The sequence below is a fragment of the Leptopilina boulardi genome, unplaced genomic scaffold (assembly GCF_019393585.1).
Source record: "Leptopilina boulardi isolate dan_hultmark-lab unplaced genomic scaffold, ZJU_Lbou_2.1 LbouV2_325, whole genome shotgun sequence".
NCBI classification, from domain to species: Eukaryota; Metazoa; Arthropoda; class Insecta; order Hymenoptera; family Figitidae; genus Leptopilina; species Leptopilina boulardi.
In genome coordinates this window covers 202259-222015 of record NW_026137891.1, presented here as the reverse complement: position 1 = coordinate 222015, position 19757 = coordinate 202259, and the positions used below count along the sequence as shown (strand labels likewise).

Below are 19757 nucleotides of genomic sequence, written 5' to 3'. Positions count from 1 at the left end.
TCATATATAATATAAAAATGACTTTTCCATTTAGAAAAATAATTTTTTTTTTTCGGTCGACTTTAAGTCAGAAGCAATGCATCATAATCAGGCGGTCAACTTACTTAGCCCGGGTGGAGGCGGCACGCTAAAGTTAATTAGCTAATTAGTAATTTTAATCGGATGACGCATGCGCATCTCAAGGGAAACAAGCAAACCCTCTTAGCGGACGGTTGCTATATATATATATTCTCTGTCGTCCACGAAAAAGGAGAGGACTAGTAGGCAGTCGTATCCTGAGAAAAAGTCTAGTTAATTGCGTCTAATTAATTTAGGGAAAAACTTCTCGGATATTTTTCATTCCACATGGTTAATTCGTTTTTCGTTATAATGTGTGTATTTCACAATTTTCTCATTATTATTTGATTTTCTTTTTTTTCTAATTTTTGTAAATAGAATTCAATATTTATTGAATAGAGAATAGTGTAATATGAAGAAGTCTAATCAAATAATAATAAATTGAGATGTGCATCAGTGATTTCAAAAAAAGAATTACACCCTCCTCATATTTCTTTTATGAATTCACGCTTGGGGTTCTTCTTATTTTTCTATAATACCATAAGTGCGATAGGATAATATAGTAAAAAAAAAGAGATAACGATATTGAGTGCTCACTCGGCTTTATATTCTTGATAAAAAAAAAAAAATATATAATTCGTTTAGTCTATTGAGGGTATTATAACGTTATGCCCAATTTGAACGACGTGCCACATATATAGTCATTATATTGTACTCTCTCGGAGCATTTGGCAAACTCAATTCGAGTCAATTTCGAGCAATTCGATTCGATGCTAATGGAACGACGATCACCAACTCGATTACTGTGGGATCCCGCGATTTCCGCCTCGTGGTTTGACTCTCATTCGCGTATTCGAATATTAATTCTTAACGAGAATTTTATTACCTACACACTGCATTAATTTCCATTCAATTGTTAAATTTTTAGTTTCAATTTTGTTAATATATTTATTTTTCATTTCACTTTTATATTATTTATTTTTTATTTCATTTTCATTTCATTTTCATTAATATATATTGGAAGTTTATGTTATCTTTTTTTTTTTTTTATTTATTAATTCCAGAAAAAACGAATATTCCCTTATTTCTAATGTAAACGTATAAAATAAATAAAAATTCAATGAATTTGTGTAATAAAGACTTTATAAATTTCGATTATTAATAAATTCTTTATTAAAATAGTTTTGGAAAGTTTTTAATTAATTAAAATTGGATTTCCATAAATGTTGTAAAATGAAAGAAACTTTACGAATTATATTATTTTTGTTTTAAAGTAGAAATTTAAACTCCACTAAATTTGGAAATATATTTTAATAAATATATTTTATAAAATATATAATAAATATATGTATATATATATATATATATATATACACTGAAAAAAAAATTTATTTGATTCAAATAGTCAATTACTTGTGTATTATCAAATAAATATTTATTTGAAACAAATAATTTTTATTTGAATTAAATAAATTGTATTTGAATCAATAATTTTTGTATTTGAAACAAATACCATTTAATTGACTCAAATAATAATTATTTGATACAAATAAATATTTATTTGATAATAGTCAAGTAATCGAGTATTTGAATCAAATAATTTTTTTTTTTTTCAGTGTATACATTTATAAACGAAATAAAATGAGATAAATATCTTAGATATACAATTTAGTAAAAATAAAAAGCATTAAATAAAAAGCATTAAATAAAAAATTTAATATTTAAATGAAATGAAATAAAAATAAGGAAATGAAAAATAAATGATTTATGAAATGCGATGTTTTATATTATATGCAGTAAATATTTTAAAAAAAGCGATGACATTATCAACGGAAGTTGATTTGAGAGTTTGATCGAAATATTATCTTATTTCTCATAATTTTGAAGTCTGGTGCATATTAAAACAGTATCGTCTGCTTCCGGTTTCAGTTGCAATGCTATTCGGACCAAAACGGTGTGACATTATGATATATATATATATATATAGGTAGCTGACTTCGCACAATTACAGACCCCTAATTACATCCCCTTTTTCTTTTATCCTTTTCTATTATAAACCCCACCCCCCTCCCCCTTTCACCACAGCTTAATTAATTCCTACCTCATTAACAACACGGCCAGTCTGATGCACACTCAAGTCTTCTATATATGAATCAACCCCCCTTTTTGTTCTCATTTTCATTTAATTTTATTTTTTGCGAAAATTAACTGCGAATATTTTTCCCGCATGAATGTTGTTAATTATTGTTCATTAAAAAAAAAAAAAAATTCAATAAAAATTTTAATATATACAATATTGAATAAAATTTTTATTCAGTTAAATTTTTTTTTCTTTATTATTATTATTAAAAAGAAAAGTATATAATTATATAAAGCGAATTATAAAATAAGAAAAATGTAACGCGAGATATGGAGTATTTACTTTGAGTGAGGTTAAATTTGTTCTAGAAAAATTTTAATTAACTCGTTTTAAACACAAACCCCCCCCCCCCCTCCCCCTATTCTTTTTTTTATCTGGCTTCCGGGCCTTTAGCGACAGACAGTCGAGATAAATTAAAAAAAAAAAAGAAAAAAAGCGTGGTGAAAAGTGTGTGTATACCGCGTTTATTAATTATCGAAGCGACTTGTGTATATATATATATCGTTGGAACATTTCAAAACGGAAAGAAATAAAAGGGTGAAACGAACCTTGCATTTGAAAAGATGATAACGAATAATATATATATATATATATATATATATATATATATATACGACGAATCATGTCGATTTATAATCAACTTTTGTATCTGACAAAGAAATATCTTTAAATGGAAAAAGAAATTTAATTATTTTCAATTTAATAAAAATTATCAATTTTTTTTACGTGCGTTTCTAGATTATTCCGTTCTGATAGATTGCAAAATATTAAAATAAATTTTTTTTTTAATATTATTTTTTCATTATTAAAATCCGAGATTTAATTTCGTAATTTTTTTTTTTTTACAATAAAATAAAACTTCAAAAAGTTTCAAAATTATTTATTTTTAGAGAAATAGTTTGATTACATTTGGAAAATTTAACCACTTTTTAATTTTAATTTTGAAGGAAATTTTCATGCATTTCTAACATGATATTTTGATGAGCCATCATTAGTTAGAATGAATATTTTATTATTGATTTTACACCATTTTAATATGGTTTTAACTGTGATTATAATAAGGAAAATTATAATTATCATCGATAAGAATAAAAATCCATAGATATCAAAAAGTTCAATTTCCCACCAATACATTTTTACAGCAGGTGATCTTAATGATTCGGCTCCATTTCTTATAATATATTCAATCCAATAGACAGCTTCATTTCTTGCGCTCATTGGTCGATCTCGAAATAATTTTGAATGATATTCCGCAGATTCTCTGTAGTTGGACAAAAAAATTTTTTTTTAATTCATTTTTATTTCATAAAGTTTCTAGACAGAGTGGGTTTTTCTAAAATTTTATAGATGTGAAATTTTTTTAGATTACCTTACTCGTGTATCGTTTAACATTTTTGAAAGTGCCAAATCCATATTATTTTCTGTTATTTCATTGTGATCCAATACAGTGCACATATTTTTAGTTACCAATAGATGAACATTTGGATTTTGATCGTAAAATAATGGTATTCCAATGACAGGAACTCCAAAATAAAGAGCTTCCATAATACTATGTATTCCGCCGTGTGTAATAAATAATCGCGTATTTCGATGATCTAATAAAGAACAAAATTTTTCATAATTTAAAAATTGTCTTTGAAAAAACTCTCAGATTTTTTTAGACATTAGAAATATATACTTAGAACAGGTATTTGTGGTATCCATTTCATTGTCAGTATATTATTAGGAATTTTTGGTGGCAATTTATTTCTATTAATTACTTTAATTAAAATTCTCATTGGTGCAAGTTTGGCAAATGAGGAAAAAATTGATAAAATTGTTTCTCTTGGAAGACTTTCAACAGTAACTGTAGTTCCAAATGACATGTAAACAATTCCATGAACACTTTCATCCATCCATTGTTTCAGTTCCTTAATATGAAACAATTTTTCTTTATTAAGAATTTTAAGTGATAAAATTTTTAATAAAAAATATTATTAATGAAAATTAAAAATTAAATTCAATCAGTTGTAGGTATTTTATTAATTGAAATTCTTACTGAAGTTACTGTAGAATTATCTTCTTCTATGTGTATTCCAGCAATTTCGATTACAGCCCCAGTTACAGGTTTAACTCCTCTCAATGAGTGATGGGTATTTAATAAACTCAAAGCCACATTTCTTTCAACTTCTCTAATTGATGGAATATTTGGATTTAAATATTTTCTCATAATTTCCGATTGATTTTCACTGACTAAAAAAAAAAAAATTTCTCCAAGATGACTAGCAATTGTATTCTTCAATCGATTCCAAAATATTTTAAGATCTAATTTTTGTAATAAAGCTGTTGGCATAAATGACATACATGCTGGATTTCCCATTTGTTTTGATAGTGGTGTAAATTCAAAATTCGATGAGGCTGATATTATTGGTACTTTTAGTAAAAATCCAAAACCATAATAACAAGGTGCACTTAAACCCTGGGAAAAAAAATTATTAAATTAGTTTTTCGTTTATAAGAAACAAAAAGAATATAACTTACTTCTGTAATTACAGCATCGTAAGGTGAATTTTTTGGTAAATTACGAATAAAATTTTGAATTTTTTCATGTGATATTATCTTACAAATTGGAAGTCCATAAACATCATTCAATAAATTTATAAATGATTGACTGTTTGCAATTGCATCTTGAATGGAAGTAAATTTTGATTTTGAATAAAAATAACTTGAATTTGGTAATTTTGATAAATTAATAATGTCATGATAATTTTCTGGTGGATTTTTTGCCTCGTAATAGGATATAATATCAACTTGATGTCCCTTTTTTGCTAAACTTTTCATTAATGATTGAAAAAAAATATTATGGCTTTTGAATGCCAATGGAAATATACCTAGAATTTTATAGGTATGAACGTTAATTAATAAAAAGCATATTGTAATTAAGATTATGTGATAATACATCATTTTTTAAGAGATAGTTAATATTTAACGTTTTAACATTTTTTTAATTTGTTGTACTTTAATTTTAATGTATTAAAATTTTTTTTTAACAACAATAACTGATGACACTTTGCAACACGTCTAATACATTAGTCGAACAAAAGCGGAAGTCAATTTATTTTCCAATAATAGTTATTTGATATTCAGCGAGCTAATGTTAGCTTGCATAATATTATACTAATTTCCATTATGATCGTTTTTAATAATTTTAAGAATATGCAAAAATTGTTCTATTTATCAATGATAAAATTGATGAAATATTTTATTATCACATTGTTATCTAAATTAACATTTGTAATTCAGATTTCTTTTTTTTTTTTGCATTATTAGTAAATATGTCAAGGTAATAATATTTATTTATAGTTCAATTTATATTATTCTTTTTTATAGAAATGCTTACTCAATAGTTTAACAATAAATAGAAATAGAAAAAATATAATTGTTATGACAAATAATAAAAATGTATAAACATCTATTAAATCAATTTGCCACCATTGCATATCCATTGTTGGCGATCTTAATGAATTTGCACCGTTTCTTACAATATATTCCACCCAATATGTGGCAATGTCCATGGGATTTGATAATCGATCGCGAAAAATCAGTGAATTGTTTTTTGCCGCTTCTCTATAATCAAAATTAAAATTTTGCAATTTTAATTAGAAAACATTTAAAATTTTTATGTTTTTGTTTCTACCTAAATTTTGGATCATTTATTATTTTTGACAGTAATGTGTTTAGAGTATCTTCTGTAATTTTGTCAATTTCTATTTGCAAACCCATTCCTTTATCAACCACTATTTGCACATTTTGATGCTGATCATAATATATCGGTATTCCAATAACTGGGATAGCAAAATAAATTGTTTCCATAATACTGTGCAGACCTCCATGAGTAATGAACAATCGTGTATTATTGTGTTCTAAAAAAAAAAAGAAACAATATTATCAATATTCTTCAAAAGTATTTTCTAAAAAAATTAACTGAATTTTACTTAGGACAGATATTTGTGGGATCCATGTCATGCAGAGTAGATTTTTTGGTGTTTCAAATGGAAATTTAAATCCTTGGGTAACTTTCATTAAAATTCTAATTGGTGATAGTTTGGCAAATGTTGAAAAAATTGACTTAATAGTTTCTTGTGGAAGACTTTCAATTGGTATCAATGATCCAAATGATATTAATACAACTCCATCGATGCTTTCATCCATCCATTGTTTCAAGTCCTGTGGCAATGAAAAAAAATAATTATTATTTTTATTAAATGATGATAATTCGAATAATTTAATTCACGAAGTTGTTACTTGTGTCAAACTAGAATCATCTGCTATGATATGTAAACCTCCAACTTCGATAAGACCTGGAACTGTTGGTCTTAAACCTTGTATCGAATGATAAGAATTTACAATTAATAACGAGATCGTCTTTTCTACTTCCCTCACTGTTGGTATATTTGGAGCTAAATATTTTTTCATTGCTTCTGATTGATTTTCAGTGTAAGATTTAAATCTATACTCATTAATTAATGCTGTTACAGTATTTGTCACTCGATCCCAAAATGTTTCTATTTTTGATTTCCATGTTAATGCTGTTAAATGAAAAGATGTATAAAGTGGATTGCCAATGTTTCTTGCATGAATAGAAAATTCCAAAGTTGGTGTAATTGATATTATTGGTACATTTAGAAGAGTTCCAATTCCGTAAAAACAATTAGTCGATGTACCCTATAGATGTACATATATTTTTTGTTTAGTTATTTTTTGTTAAAACAGTTTTTTCTTAAATTAATGTTATAATTAAAATTGAAAATTCATTTGCTTACCTGTGTAATGAACAAATCGTACCGTGAATTATTTGATAGATTTTGAATAATATCTTGCATTTTTTTATGCGACATCAAATTACAAATGTGTAGTCCATAATCAAATTTGGCTAAGCTCATTATGTCACGATTTCGATTTAATGGTTCTTGAATAGAATTAAATTTACCTATTGCATGAGCATAACTTATGTTGGATAAATTTAAAATTGTTTGATAATTTTTTGGTGGTTTTAATTCTTGATGATAGGATATGACATCAACATGATGTCCCTTTTTAGCTAGACCTTTCATTAGAGCTTGAGAAAATATACTGTGACTTTTAAATGGCAATGGAAATAAACCTAAAATTCTGTATGCTTCAATTTTTACGACAATGAATATAATGAGCAAGTGTAAAAAATTTATGTTCATTATTATTTTGTTTTGAAAAATTTTGTTACAATTTTAACTGATATTTCCAGACAATACTAAAATGAAGAAACAATTTTTGTACTATAATACCTTTTTCGATAAGGAAAGTGGTTTCTTTTTTATTAATCTTTAAGATATTCAAATTGTTCTACTTTTAAAAGCTACAATTTTATGATAATATGTATATTGCATTTTCAAGAACTCTTATTTTTTAGACTTAAAATCTCAATGTAGTGTTTTCATTTTTCAGGTTCAATCCGGTTTGTTTAAAGATAAGGGCAAAAGTAAAAAAAAAAAGGGTATCCTATTTTGAAATACACAGGATTCTCCATATTAAAGTGAGTTTAATTTTATACTAATGTGACGATATAATACAGTTATGTGACATGATAAAAAAATTGAAAATCACAATTTAAAATTAATGGATTACTATTATTCTTTTTTTAATGACGATTTGGTGTTCATTTTCAAGCAAAGTTTTAACAGATTTTTAACAATGATTATTATTAAAATAAAGATTAATGTGATGCAAAATAATAAAAATCCATAGACATCAAGTTGATCCATTTGCCACCAATCTATGTCGGCTGCTGGTGATCGTAACGAATGTGCTCCATTTTTTATGATATACTCTATCCAATAGGTTGTTGTATCTATTGGACTCAATTGACGATCGCGAAAAATTTGTGACTGATATTTTGCTGCTTTTCTGTTTGTATTATTATTACAAAAAAAATTTTCATTAGATAAAAAGCATTTTTGGAACAGATTTTTTTTTTTAAATATTACAGGAAATTACCTGTAATTTGAGTTGCTTAATATTTCTTGAAGTGCTTTGTCTATAGTATATCCTGAGATTTCTTCATAATTTATTCGAATACACATATTTTTAGTGACAAGCATTTCAATATTTTGTATTTGATCGAAAAATAAAGGTGTTCCAATAACAGGAATGCCAAAATAGACAGCTTCCATAATACTGTGAATGCCACCATGTGAAATAAACACCCGTGTATTAGGATGTCCTGAAAAAAATTAAGTTTAAAAAATATTTTCTTGGCTGAATTTGTTTGTAGATATAATTGTATTTAAAAGTATTTTTTTTGTCTACTTAGAATAGGAATTTGTGGAATCCATGTCATGGCGATCACATTATTTGGAAGTTTAATTGGAAATTTCGAGTCTTGTTTTGTTTTTATTAACACTCTCATTGGTGCAAGTTTTGCGAAAATGGAAATAATTGAAGAAAGCACATTAATGGGAAGTGCTTCAATTGATACTAATGTACCAAATGAAAACAATACTACTCCGTGTGTACTTTCATCCATCCATTGTTTTAGATTCTTAAATGAAAGAAAAAAATTTTAAAATGCATTTCTACTGGTATTTGATAAATTTTTCTTTTTCTCTTACTGGTGTCAAACTAGATTCATCGTCCTCAATGTGTAATCCTCCAACTTCAATGAATGCTGGAATTTTCGGTCTTACACCTTGTAAAGTGTGAAAAGTATTTATAATAAATAACGATACCATTTTTTCCACTTCTCTCACTGTCGGTATATTTGGACCTAAATATTTTTTCATTGCTGGTGATTGATTATTAGTATATGCCTCATATCTATAGGCATTTATTGATGATTTTAATGTATTTTCCATTCGATCCCAAAATGTTTTTACTTCAAATTTCTTTAAATAAAGCGATGGATAAAATGCTGTTGATTTTGGATTGCCAATTATTCTTGATTCTGGTGATAATTCTAAACATGCTGAAAGAGCTACTATTGGTACATTTAGCAATGGTCCAAGACCATAGTAGCAATTCGTTGCTAGGCCCTAAAAAAAAAAAAATTGTTAACAAGAATTTTTCTACAAGATTAATTAGATATAAAGTTTCACTCACCTCTGTGATAACAATGTCGTATGATGGATTTTTAGGAGGATTTTGAAAAAATTCTTGAAATTTTTTATTTGACATTAAATTACAAACATTGAGACCATAATAATCTTTTGAAAATAATACAATATCGGCAACAATTGCAATAGGTTCTTCAATACTATTAAAATTAACTTTAGGATGATCGTAAGTGAGATTATTCAAATTAATAATTGTTTTATAATTCGTGTGTGGATTTTTATGTTCATAGTATGATATAACATCAACTTGATGTCCATTTTTTGCTAAACCATTCATAACTGACAGAAAAAAAATATTATGACTTTTGAATGCCAATGGAAATACACCTAAAATTCTATAAGCTTTAATTTTTATTAAAAAAAATAACAAGAATATTGTAATAAATTTTCTAATCCAATTCATTTTTTTATCACTTAGAATTTAGAATTCAAATTATTTTTTAAAATTATTTTATCTATTTTGTTGTATGTTTTTTTTTAAAGAATTATTTTGTTTATATTTGCCTGAAGAACAAATTAATACTGAGCGTTATTTTAACACATTACTTTTAACATAAATTTTAATAAGAAAAAGTACTATATTATTATTGAGTTACTTACATACATTAAAATTTTATAATTATCTAGTGTAGATAAGAAAACGTGTTTTTTTTCGAAGGGCAAGCATATTTAGCATATCGGATATATATTATAGAATATGAATATTAAAAATAAATTAATATACATATATATTTAAAATATGAAATTGAAATTACTAATTTATCTAAAATTTATACTGTATGATTATAAATGTAAATTCTATATTATTAATTATTATAATTTTAATATTTTTATTATTTAAAACGTATACAAACATATACTTCAAAATTATTTTGATTATAATACATATATTATTTTACATGTAATTAAATTTTTTACAAGCACTTAAATACAGTTATTACAAAAATATTTTTTTTACTTAAAAGTTTGAAAATTTACTCTCTAAATCTAAATTATGTAGTATATATTTTTTTAACTACTTTGAATTTTGCTTTTGAATTAGTAAAATTCAAAAGGAAAACGCCTGTTACTAATTCAAATTAGTTAAAAAATTGTTACTAATTCAAATTTAGAGAGAAATAAAAATAAAAGGTATATTCCCATTGTATTACAAAATTAAAAAAAAGATTATACTAATTAAAATTAATCTCTCTTTAAATCTGACTTGACGTTCCTCTTGAAGCATATTTGAAGAATTAATTTTATAATAACTTTAATTGTATAAAGAATTAATATTAGGAAAAGTAATAAAAATCCATAGACATCAAGTAATTCAACTTGCCACCAGTACATATTTACAGCAGGTGATCTTAATGATTCGGCTCCATTTCTTATAATATATTCCACCCAAAAGGATGCCGCTTTTTTTGGCTTTACCGGTCGGTCTTTAAAAATGCGTGACAAATTTTTTGCAGCTTCCCTGTAATTTAATCATTGTTTTTTTAGTATTTAAATTTTTGTCTTTTAATAATTTACAATCTGAATCGATGTTTTTCAAATTGATAATAATTTTGTAGTTTAAAAAGAATTTACCTATACATTGGATTGTATAGAATTTCATTCAGTGCCTTGTCCATGACTTTTTCACTAATTTCTTCATGATTAACGTGGTATGCCATTTTTTTAGTTATTAATATATCTATATTTGCATCTTGATCATAAACGTATGGTACACCAATTACAGGAACACCGTAGTATATAGCTTCTTGTATACTATGCACACCACCATGTGTTATAAATGCACGTGTATTATTGTGTCCTATAATAAAAAATTTTATTTCTCGTAAAAATTATTACTCCTCAAAAGCTTTAAAAAAAACTTATATGATATTTGCAAATAATTAAAAAGAAGGAAAATTACTCAGTAGTGGTATCTGTGGTACCCATTCCATTGTTTTAACATTCTTTGGAAGTCCAGGTGGAAATTTTTTTCCCTTTTTCGCTTTCAATATCACTCGAATTGGTGCAATTTTTGAAAATGATGCATAAAGTGCAACAAGTTTTTCTTTTGACAACGATTCCAAAAATACGATTGATCCAAAGGACATATAAATCACACCAGCTTTACTCTCATCCATCCATTGCTGTAGGTTCTAAAAATCAATTTACTTTTTATATACAATTTTCAGTTTTCAAAATCCACTGAAGGGAGATTTATATAACTTACTTTTGACATGGAAGAATCGTCTTCTTCAATATGTAAACCTCCCACTTCAATGAAAGCCGGTGTCAAAGGTCTAATTCCTTGAACAGTGAAATGAGTATTCACTATACTCAATGCTACTGTTCTTTCAATTTCTCTAACTGTTGGCATGTCAGGACTCAAAATTTCTCGCATCAATTTTGTTTGTGGTTCATCGGTATAGAAGAAAAATTTATACATAAGTAAATTACTCGTGACTGTATTTTGCAAACGATCCGTAAATGTTTCTACTTTTGCTTTTGGCATTAGAAAATTTGGAAAGAAAGCTGTCGATAATGGATTACCAATTTGTCTACTAATCCATGGAAATTCTAAACTAGGCGTAGCAGTTATTGTTGGTATATTCCAAAGATATCCAATACCGTAAAAACAACTCAGTGCCCAACCCTGAAAACATATTTTTTTTGAATTTTGATTCAGAAAGCTTTTTTTTAATATACAATACCTCCACAATAACAGCATCGTAAGGTGGATCATTTGGTGGATTCATAATAATATCTTTTATTTTTGGATAATCCATAAGTTTACACAAATTAGTTCCATAATCTACGCTGAGAATTTTTATTGCATCTTCAAAAATTAGTAGACAATCGTCAAGATTTTCAAATACATTTGGTGGAAATGGAAAATCCACTTCGGACAAATTGACAATTGTCGTTAAATTATCCACTGGTTTTGGAAATTCATAATGAGAAATAACATCAACTTGATGTCCACTTTTTGCTAAAACTTTCATTAATGCTTGAAAAAATATATTATGACTTCTAAATGCAATGGGAAAAATACCCAAAATTCGATATGCATTTACTTCCACTGCTAAAAATAAGATTAATAATATTATTAAATTTCTTAAAAAATGCATTTTTTTTCCACTTCACTTTGTGTATTATTAAGGTTGAAACGTGTCACATTAACTGTCCATTCAAATACGTGTTAAATTTTAATACATCGTATATATTAAGATATGAAATATATGAAAATTATCAATGCAAAAACTGGTAAATACATATTCATTGTAGGCTTTTATTTTTAGATTATAGAAGTGCCTTTTTACGCATATATTTCTTTAGAACTATTAATTTTTTCGCTCTTCTATTTAATTATATTATTTTTGGAGAGTTAATATTTTTGTAGAGAGACAAACCCAATAGGAAATGAGATGTCTTTATATAAAATTGAATTGTCACGATTTAATTCGTAAAATCCTGTTGTTTCCCTAATATCCATGACGTTTCCGTTTCCGGAGAGGACGTGCGTATACAATGTGGCGTGTGTGTGTATCTATTTGAATCGTAGATTTTGCGAGCGTGACTGGCTTCTTTATTACGAGGAAGCGTAGTGAATGATAAAAATGACGAAAATCAAATCATTTCCGGATGCATTCGCCCTCGCACTTTATCTCAATAGTATTATATTATACATATATTTCATCATAGTATTGAACGTGCATCAACTATATATACTCGATTGTAATTGACGTGTCTTGTGAATGCGCTCATTCTGCTGAATACGATTCACATATTAAAAGCACGCCTGCCGTCCGTCAGTTTTCGAAACGATTCTCCTCTATTCTATATATCTATACTGAAGCGTGCGCGCGCGCTAAATTTGCAAGGCGATTTCGGAAACTCCCGGTAACTATATATGTGAATATCCCACCAATTCAACATGGTTAAACGAACCATGAATGACAAATCAACAGCGAATCAGAATACAAAATTTATACGAACAAATATTGTAAATGGAGTTTAACATTTATAAACGATTGGTTTTTTTCTCACTTGTATTCTGATGAGCATATATTTTTTGTGGTATGAATTTAAATCATTTTCTATTAGAATTAGATAATAAATTTTGTATTTATTTCAATTTACAGGAGGTCTTGTCCCACTGATCAGAATTTGCTACAGATTGCTGCATATTAATATAGAAGATATCCTGGACGTTTTTCAAAGGAAGGATGTTACAATGGGCTACAACTCAGATGACAACTATCGTAAGTAAAGTTTATAGAAAAGATTTTTATAGTAGATGATGACAAAAATGGTTCATACTAGATGATGAATATATGAAATTAGCCCTTGAAGATACTGCTAAATATTAAAGTATCAAGTAATAAAATTATAGGTCTTTTATTTTATATTACGAAATAGTGGTAGAACAGGTCTTTAAATAGTTCTTATTAATCTCTAAATGGAAAATGTAGATAGATTTCAAATTTAGCTTTTCTAAACAGATTATTAATTTGAATGGGTTTGCTGCTTGTTAACCTATAGGGGGGTAACTCATGACTGCGAAATGACTATGGATCACAATTTCTGCAGCACTAGAACAGTATATAGTTTATGGCTTCAATGCCTATAGTCCAACACGAATTTGAAGCAGTAGTGGTAGTTGCTGAAGCTGACGGTTGGAACCTAGTTGGAATTGGCCGCGAGCCTAACTCGATGCCGAATTAATTAATTCGAAATACCGTGAACCGGAAAGCCGAGATTAGTCCGCGTTTGCTAGTGCTTTCATGTAACGATATAGAGCTTGTGCAGCAACGTTAGGATATTAAGCGCGCCGCACTTGACCATGACGATATCGTTCTAACTTTAATAGCTCGTATCATTCTATACGCAGCAAGCGATCCTGCATTTCTGTGATTGTCGTTCCCAGAGAGTGGGAAATGTTCTAGACCTATTATTACCAATCGCAAATCCCATATCGATTATTTCCAAATGTCCATCTTTCGAATGACGTGCAATTTTCATTATTCCATTTCCGGCATTGTTTGACTTTTGCTTTATCATTCTATCTTAAAAATGAAAATGAATACACTTTTAAGTGGAATTTTTATTTTTCTATTTGGATTATTAGAGATAAATAGAATCGAATTTTGAGAGTATTATTTTTCGTAAAAGTGCAATAGTAAAATGGATTAAGGTGACAATAGAGAGAAAGAGGTATATAGATCTAAATGTCTCGTGTTTTCTCACGAGAACGTAAAGAAAAGTCTATGGAACCAGTGGCTCACCGGGCAACAACAATAACGTAATCCCCCGTAAAATGAGAGCTGTAACGGGATCACGGGCGTGAAATCCTAATAAATGAGCAGTTACCCATTGCCGTATACGACCCCGACCAATGCAACAATACACAATCCCTCGACACACGATATATATATACCTTATCTGTCGAGCGCATCTGAACGCATTTAACGAAAAACGCATTTGTAATCGCGCGATGCGTGCAATATCGAAGATAGCGAATACGCGTGCCATGTATATGAGTGCATTGGCTTATTATTAGCAGGCGACAAATCCCCCCACTGTCCCTCTCTTACTCTATTTATCTATCTCTTTCTTTCTGTCTCTGACACCAAAAAAAAAAAAAAAAAAAAAACCAATAACCCCTCTGACTTCCCACGGAGAAGCGATTCATTTTGTATAGGGGATGCGAGTCGACAGAAAAAATTCTAATGTCGAGAGGGTGGAACTATGATCACACCATAGCGCGAGTCAGAAATGCGGTTTCGCGAATTCAAAGACTTTCAACGGCTGTGATTTATTGTTTAAGGTGCAATAAATTTTGTGTCATCTTAATGTCCATCTGCATAAACAAAATACTACTGTCACTAAAAGATTCCATTTTCTATGTTATTATGAGTACGTCATTTTTATATTTTCAAAATTTACGATTTGTATTTTTCTGCAATCTGCTCTAAAAAATATCGTTTGCCATTTTTAATTTTAAATATATAAGCATAGATTTGTGATCATGAACCTTGCAAAAATCTTCTAGTGATTTTTGTCCATTAGAAAATATTTTATCAATTTTTCTAGAGGTAATTTAGTTTTTATTTATCGATTTTAATTTGATCGTTATTTTTTACTAAGACTTTTTAATTAATTAATTAGGCATAGGTTTATTAATTAACAAAATTATATTTTTCAAAAATTAAAAATTATTTTTTTGCTTATGTTTAAATTTTTTTTTTAATTTTTGTTTATTTGTATTATTCAATTTCATTCAATTATTCATTATAAATTTATATATATCTATTATATTTTAATCCATTATCCATTGAATTAAAATTTAAAGAGAAAAATAAATACAAGGAAAAGACCTTCTTCTTTCGCATGGCAGTAATTGATGGCTCAGTATTTCATTACTTTTTACTGTTGAAAAATAATAGGTTTCAGTTACAATTAAAATGAGAATTGAATAAGAAAACTTTTATTATTGACATCTTAATTGATCAGATTGTTTCTTTATTATGTCCCTCTTAATATTCTTTTTAATATTTCATTATTATTTTAATTGTATTTTTTTTAATACTTTTAATGATATTTATGTAATTAATTTTATTTTTCAGAATTTCGATTGTAGAATAAGGAGAAAGTCATCATGGAGAACCACAAAATTACAGCATTCTTGCACAGGATTACGTATTTCTTCAAGACTTCCGTGAAAACCTGATAGGAGTCATAATCCAATGATGTTTTCTGATGGTGAGTCTTTTTTTTAATATGTTACAAATTAATGGATTAATTATTTCGTACACTATTTATTCGATATAATAGTTAAATAATCAAATATTTGAGTCAAATATAGCATTAAAAAAAGCTATTAAAAAAAATTAATAGATTTTTATAGATTATAGAATAGGTAGATAGTATAGTGAGGTTAATTATTAGTTTTTTTTTTACTTATATTCTTAAAATAATTACCTGAATTCTTTTCGGATTGGTTAGAACATTTTGTAAGGGTTCTTTTGAAAGAATAAATCTGACATTGCCTTGAGTAAGATGCAGTGGAATTGGTTGAAATTTTTCTTTACTTTTTTCAACAATTATTGATTTTTTGTCTGCACACGTTGTAGGATTTGACACTGTCGAACAAAGATTTTTTCCCACTCCTTTTTTTGAATGTGCACTGTCTGCGAAAAAAAAATCTATTTAAGTTTCGATATAATTAGGAGGTTAAATCTTCAAAATTAGATACTCTTTTTATTTTAATTTTATTGATATTCGACTATTAAGTAAATATTCTTTTAATTTATAACTTACAATTACTTATGGAGCAAAGTTCAGGCATTTTATCATTTTCCAAGATTAAAATCTTCTCTTTCAAATTGTGAGTTTCTTCAAAGCTTTTCATAACCATTTTTTATGATAAATTTGAAAATGTAAAATTTGAAGTACTAGAAAAATGTGATGTGGTTTTTTTTTAGCCAAAATTGAAATTTTGATTCAAAAATTATATTTAATTATAAAATTTTGATTCGAAAGTATTTCAAAAATTTTTATTTTTGACAGTTTGATAGTTTTTTTTTTTTTTTTTTGTCTCTATTGACTGTTTTTCTTTCTTTGTAACGTCAAAGAGAAAGAGAGATGACAAATGACAATAGAATATCATCAAAGGGGGATTTTTGTCGAATATATACAAAATGTTTATTTTCGAAATAGAGTTTTACGCATGTAATCGTTTTCTCTCTCTCTCTTTATATATATATATATATATATTTGCTTTTTAAAAGAAGATAAATAGTGTGTATTACCATTTTCTAAAAAGAAGAGAAAAAAATGAGAGATAAGAAAACTAATTTACCGAAAAAAAATGAGGGGACATTTTTAACGATTTGGTATCCTTGGTGAATTATGGGATTGAAGCATATAAAAAAAAATATATATATAAAAGCCCCTGAGAACCCTTCTGGAGAGCAGCTTTCTTCAGGTTGGCAATCCTTTGCAGTTAACGCCCCTAATCGTATTCATTAAAGTGCTCTCAATGCTTTTACACGGTTCTCTCAAAACCCCCCTTCCCCTCTCCACTCACCCCTTTCCCACCCCTTGCGCCCTTGAGTGGTATTCCTTCGTTCGTTCGTTCAAGAGAGAGAGAGAGAGAGAGAGCTTTTAAGTTGGCAACAATGCGCGGATTTATAAACCCCACGGCATTGTTATCACGAGTGATTGAGGCCGTCGTTTCGACACTGGCCGAATACCAACCATTGGTTACTCCATTGTGGACTCCTTTATCTTGGAAATTCGCCTCGGACTTGCTAAATGACTCGGTTTTATTGATGGACTGTTAGAAACGCGCGCGGGAAAATTCTGTATATATATCGAATCCGATAAACGAGACTTTGTGAACGTTTCATTGCGTCTTTTTATTAAAATAGAATATATAAATTCACGCAATAATAAATCTTTATTTGAGATCTCATTATATATATATATATATATATATATATATATATATATATATATATATATATGTATCTGTTGATTATTTACTGTAAAAAAATATTTTTCGTTTGAAAGGATTCCTTTTGATTTTAATCCACATTTTATTCTTCAATATTAAAAATATTCCCTTTCGATTGAAAAGTATTGTCCCATTAAAATACTCTCTAATTCTAAATAAGTAAAAAATTTAACTAATTTGAATTAATAACTGCTGCAGTTAACTATGAGATATTAAAAAGCGCGTTAATTCTTTGATTTAAATAAGCTTTTTTCACTAAAGCTATTTTTTATTTTATCTTCTTTTTTATTTCCTCTTTATGCAGTGACCGTTATTCATAATAAAAGACAAATTTATTTTTTGTGAGAAATAATTTCAAATTTAAATAAAAAATTATATTTACTTTCTTCACTTGTTTTTTCAAAAAACTTTTACCCCGTGCATCTGTATAAATTCTTGTAAAGTTGTTTGAATTTTAATTTACAATATAGCTTATATTCCCACGCGAGAAAAGTGTGTGTAAATTGAGCTTTTATTTGAATTTTTCAAGGAAAATTTAAAATTTCTTATTTATAAATTGAGTTTTATTTAATTATTTGATTTTATTTAGCAGAATAAATTTTTCAGAATCAGAATGAATCAGAAAGAAAAATTATATCAAATCTTGTTTATGAAATATAATAATACTAATATATAAATGAAACCAAATGTAATTTAATAATCCAATTATTGTAATAAACCGTTGTCCATTATGTCATAAATTGTGGATTCTGTGTGGATTATGAAAACAGTTTAGAAAATGAACTCGATCGTTAACAAGAACGTGATTATACTCGGTGTGGCTAAAATGAGATTTATATGTGGTTTATGGAGCAGACATGTATATCGATGTAAACGCAAAAGCGTAACGACCGCTATGCGTGTCGCCATGCGTGGAAATTAAATTAATTCCAAAATGCCTACTACCCCTACGAAGGTGTATACGCATCAGTGACACCGGGCATCAGTAACAATGGGAGAGAGTATGCATCCCGGTTTTTCTATATATACATATACCCCTCTCAGTTCCCTGGCTGACTTTCCCATGACGTGCCTATAATCAGATCATCCCTCTCTTATATATGTACATATATACATTCGATGCTCCGTTACCGTCCATTCGCTCTTTATTGGCTAAACAGTAGGGTAGCAAGGCCATTTTTAGCCACAAAAATTCTTTTCGCACTATTTCCACTTTGAACAAAATTCTATTATCAAGAAATCCTTTTTAAAACTCTTCATTAAAATTTCATGATTAGATAATACTTTTTGTTTTATATTTATATTTTATCATTGATTCACGTATCTGGAATTGAAATATATATTTTCCGCTGAGATTAATGTATTAAATTGATAGAAGCGGGAGAGTTGAATTCAAAATTAATGTGATCTGTTTTTGAAATGTGATTAAAATCAATTCGTTAGTTGTATTAGAAATTAGGAACTGAGGCGTATAACTAAAAGTGGAGAAACTTGAAGTGGAAAGTCATAGTTTACTGTACTACTATCATCGTTTGTTTCTCGCTGACACGTTTAAATTTCAAAACTTTGGGTTTATGTTTCTGGCACGTGCAGTTTAGAGGTCGGGGAGATTTCGAGATATGTTGGGTATCGTGAACCCACCCTCGGGCATTGAGTGCGTGTTTGTCGTTTCGACCCCCCCTGAACGATACTACTCTGCTACCAGTGTCACTGTATTCTCAATGTTATACCCTCTCTCACTACAAAACCCATCCCACACCAAATGTGTGTGTGTGTGTGTGTGCGGCTTTTCATTCATCTAATCCATAATTATGCTACTGACACAGACACTCATCCTCCTTTAAATTCCCCAAAAATCTCTCATAATTAATTATCCATATTTCATCTATGGGAAAGGGCACATTATCCCTATAATCTCTGTTCTATATAACAAAATTTT

The 19757-nt window shown here is 27.8% G+C and overlaps 4 protein-coding genes across 4 annotated transcripts; all 4 read right to left on the bottom strand.

Annotated features, from left to right (window-relative positions):
• Window positions 1-3062: 3062 nt before the first annotated feature.
• LOC127284820 (UDP-glucosyltransferase 2-like) lies at window positions 3063-5303 on the bottom strand. The gene is made up of 5 exons (XM_051310519.1): window positions 4718-5303; window positions 4236-4655; window positions 3876-4107; window positions 3567-3792; window positions 3063-3458 (listed from the first exon to the last, which is right to left on the bottom strand). The coding sequence occupies exons 1-5, from the start codon at window positions 5138-5140 to the stop codon at window positions 3152-3154; spliced, it is 1608 nt and encodes a 535-aa protein (XP_051166476.1). The 5' UTR covers window positions 5141-5303; the 3' UTR covers window positions 3063-3151.
• Window positions 5304-5744: 441 nt separating this feature from the next.
• On the bottom strand, window positions 5745-7654 carry LOC127284821 (UDP-glycosyltransferase UGT5-like). The gene is made up of 4 exons (XM_051310521.1): window positions 7000-7654; window positions 6482-6901; window positions 6172-6403; window positions 5745-6099 (listed from the first exon to the last, which is right to left on the bottom strand). The coding sequence occupies exons 1-4, from the start codon at window positions 7408-7410 to the stop codon at window positions 5870-5872; spliced, it is 1293 nt and encodes a 430-aa protein (XP_051166478.1). The 5' UTR covers window positions 7411-7654; the 3' UTR covers window positions 5745-5869.
• Window positions 7655-7734: 80 nt separating this feature from the next.
• Window positions 7735-12505, bottom strand: LOC127284524 (uncharacterized). Its single transcript, XM_051309998.1, has 10 exons — window positions 12012-12505; window positions 11531-11953; window positions 11225-11456; window positions 10897-11122; window positions 10510-10783; window positions 9311-9733; window positions 8824-9243; window positions 8522-8753; window positions 8210-8435; window positions 7735-8119 (listed from the first exon to the last, which is right to left on the bottom strand). The coding sequence occupies exons 1-10, from the start codon at window positions 12426-12428 to the stop codon at window positions 7843-7845; spliced, it is 3150 nt and encodes a 1049-aa protein (XP_051165955.1). The 5' UTR covers window positions 12429-12505; the 3' UTR covers window positions 7735-7842.
• Window positions 12506-15801: 3296 nt separating this feature from the next.
• On the bottom strand, window positions 15802-16906 carry LOC127284822 (uncharacterized). Its single transcript, XM_051310522.1, has 3 exons — window positions 16621-16906; window positions 16282-16490; window positions 15802-16068 (listed from the first exon to the last, which is right to left on the bottom strand). The coding sequence occupies exons 1-3, from the start codon at window positions 16715-16717 to the stop codon at window positions 15916-15918; spliced, it is 459 nt and encodes a 152-aa protein (XP_051166479.1). The 5' UTR covers window positions 16718-16906; the 3' UTR covers window positions 15802-15915.
• Between the last annotated feature and the right edge of the window lie 2851 nt (window positions 16907-19757).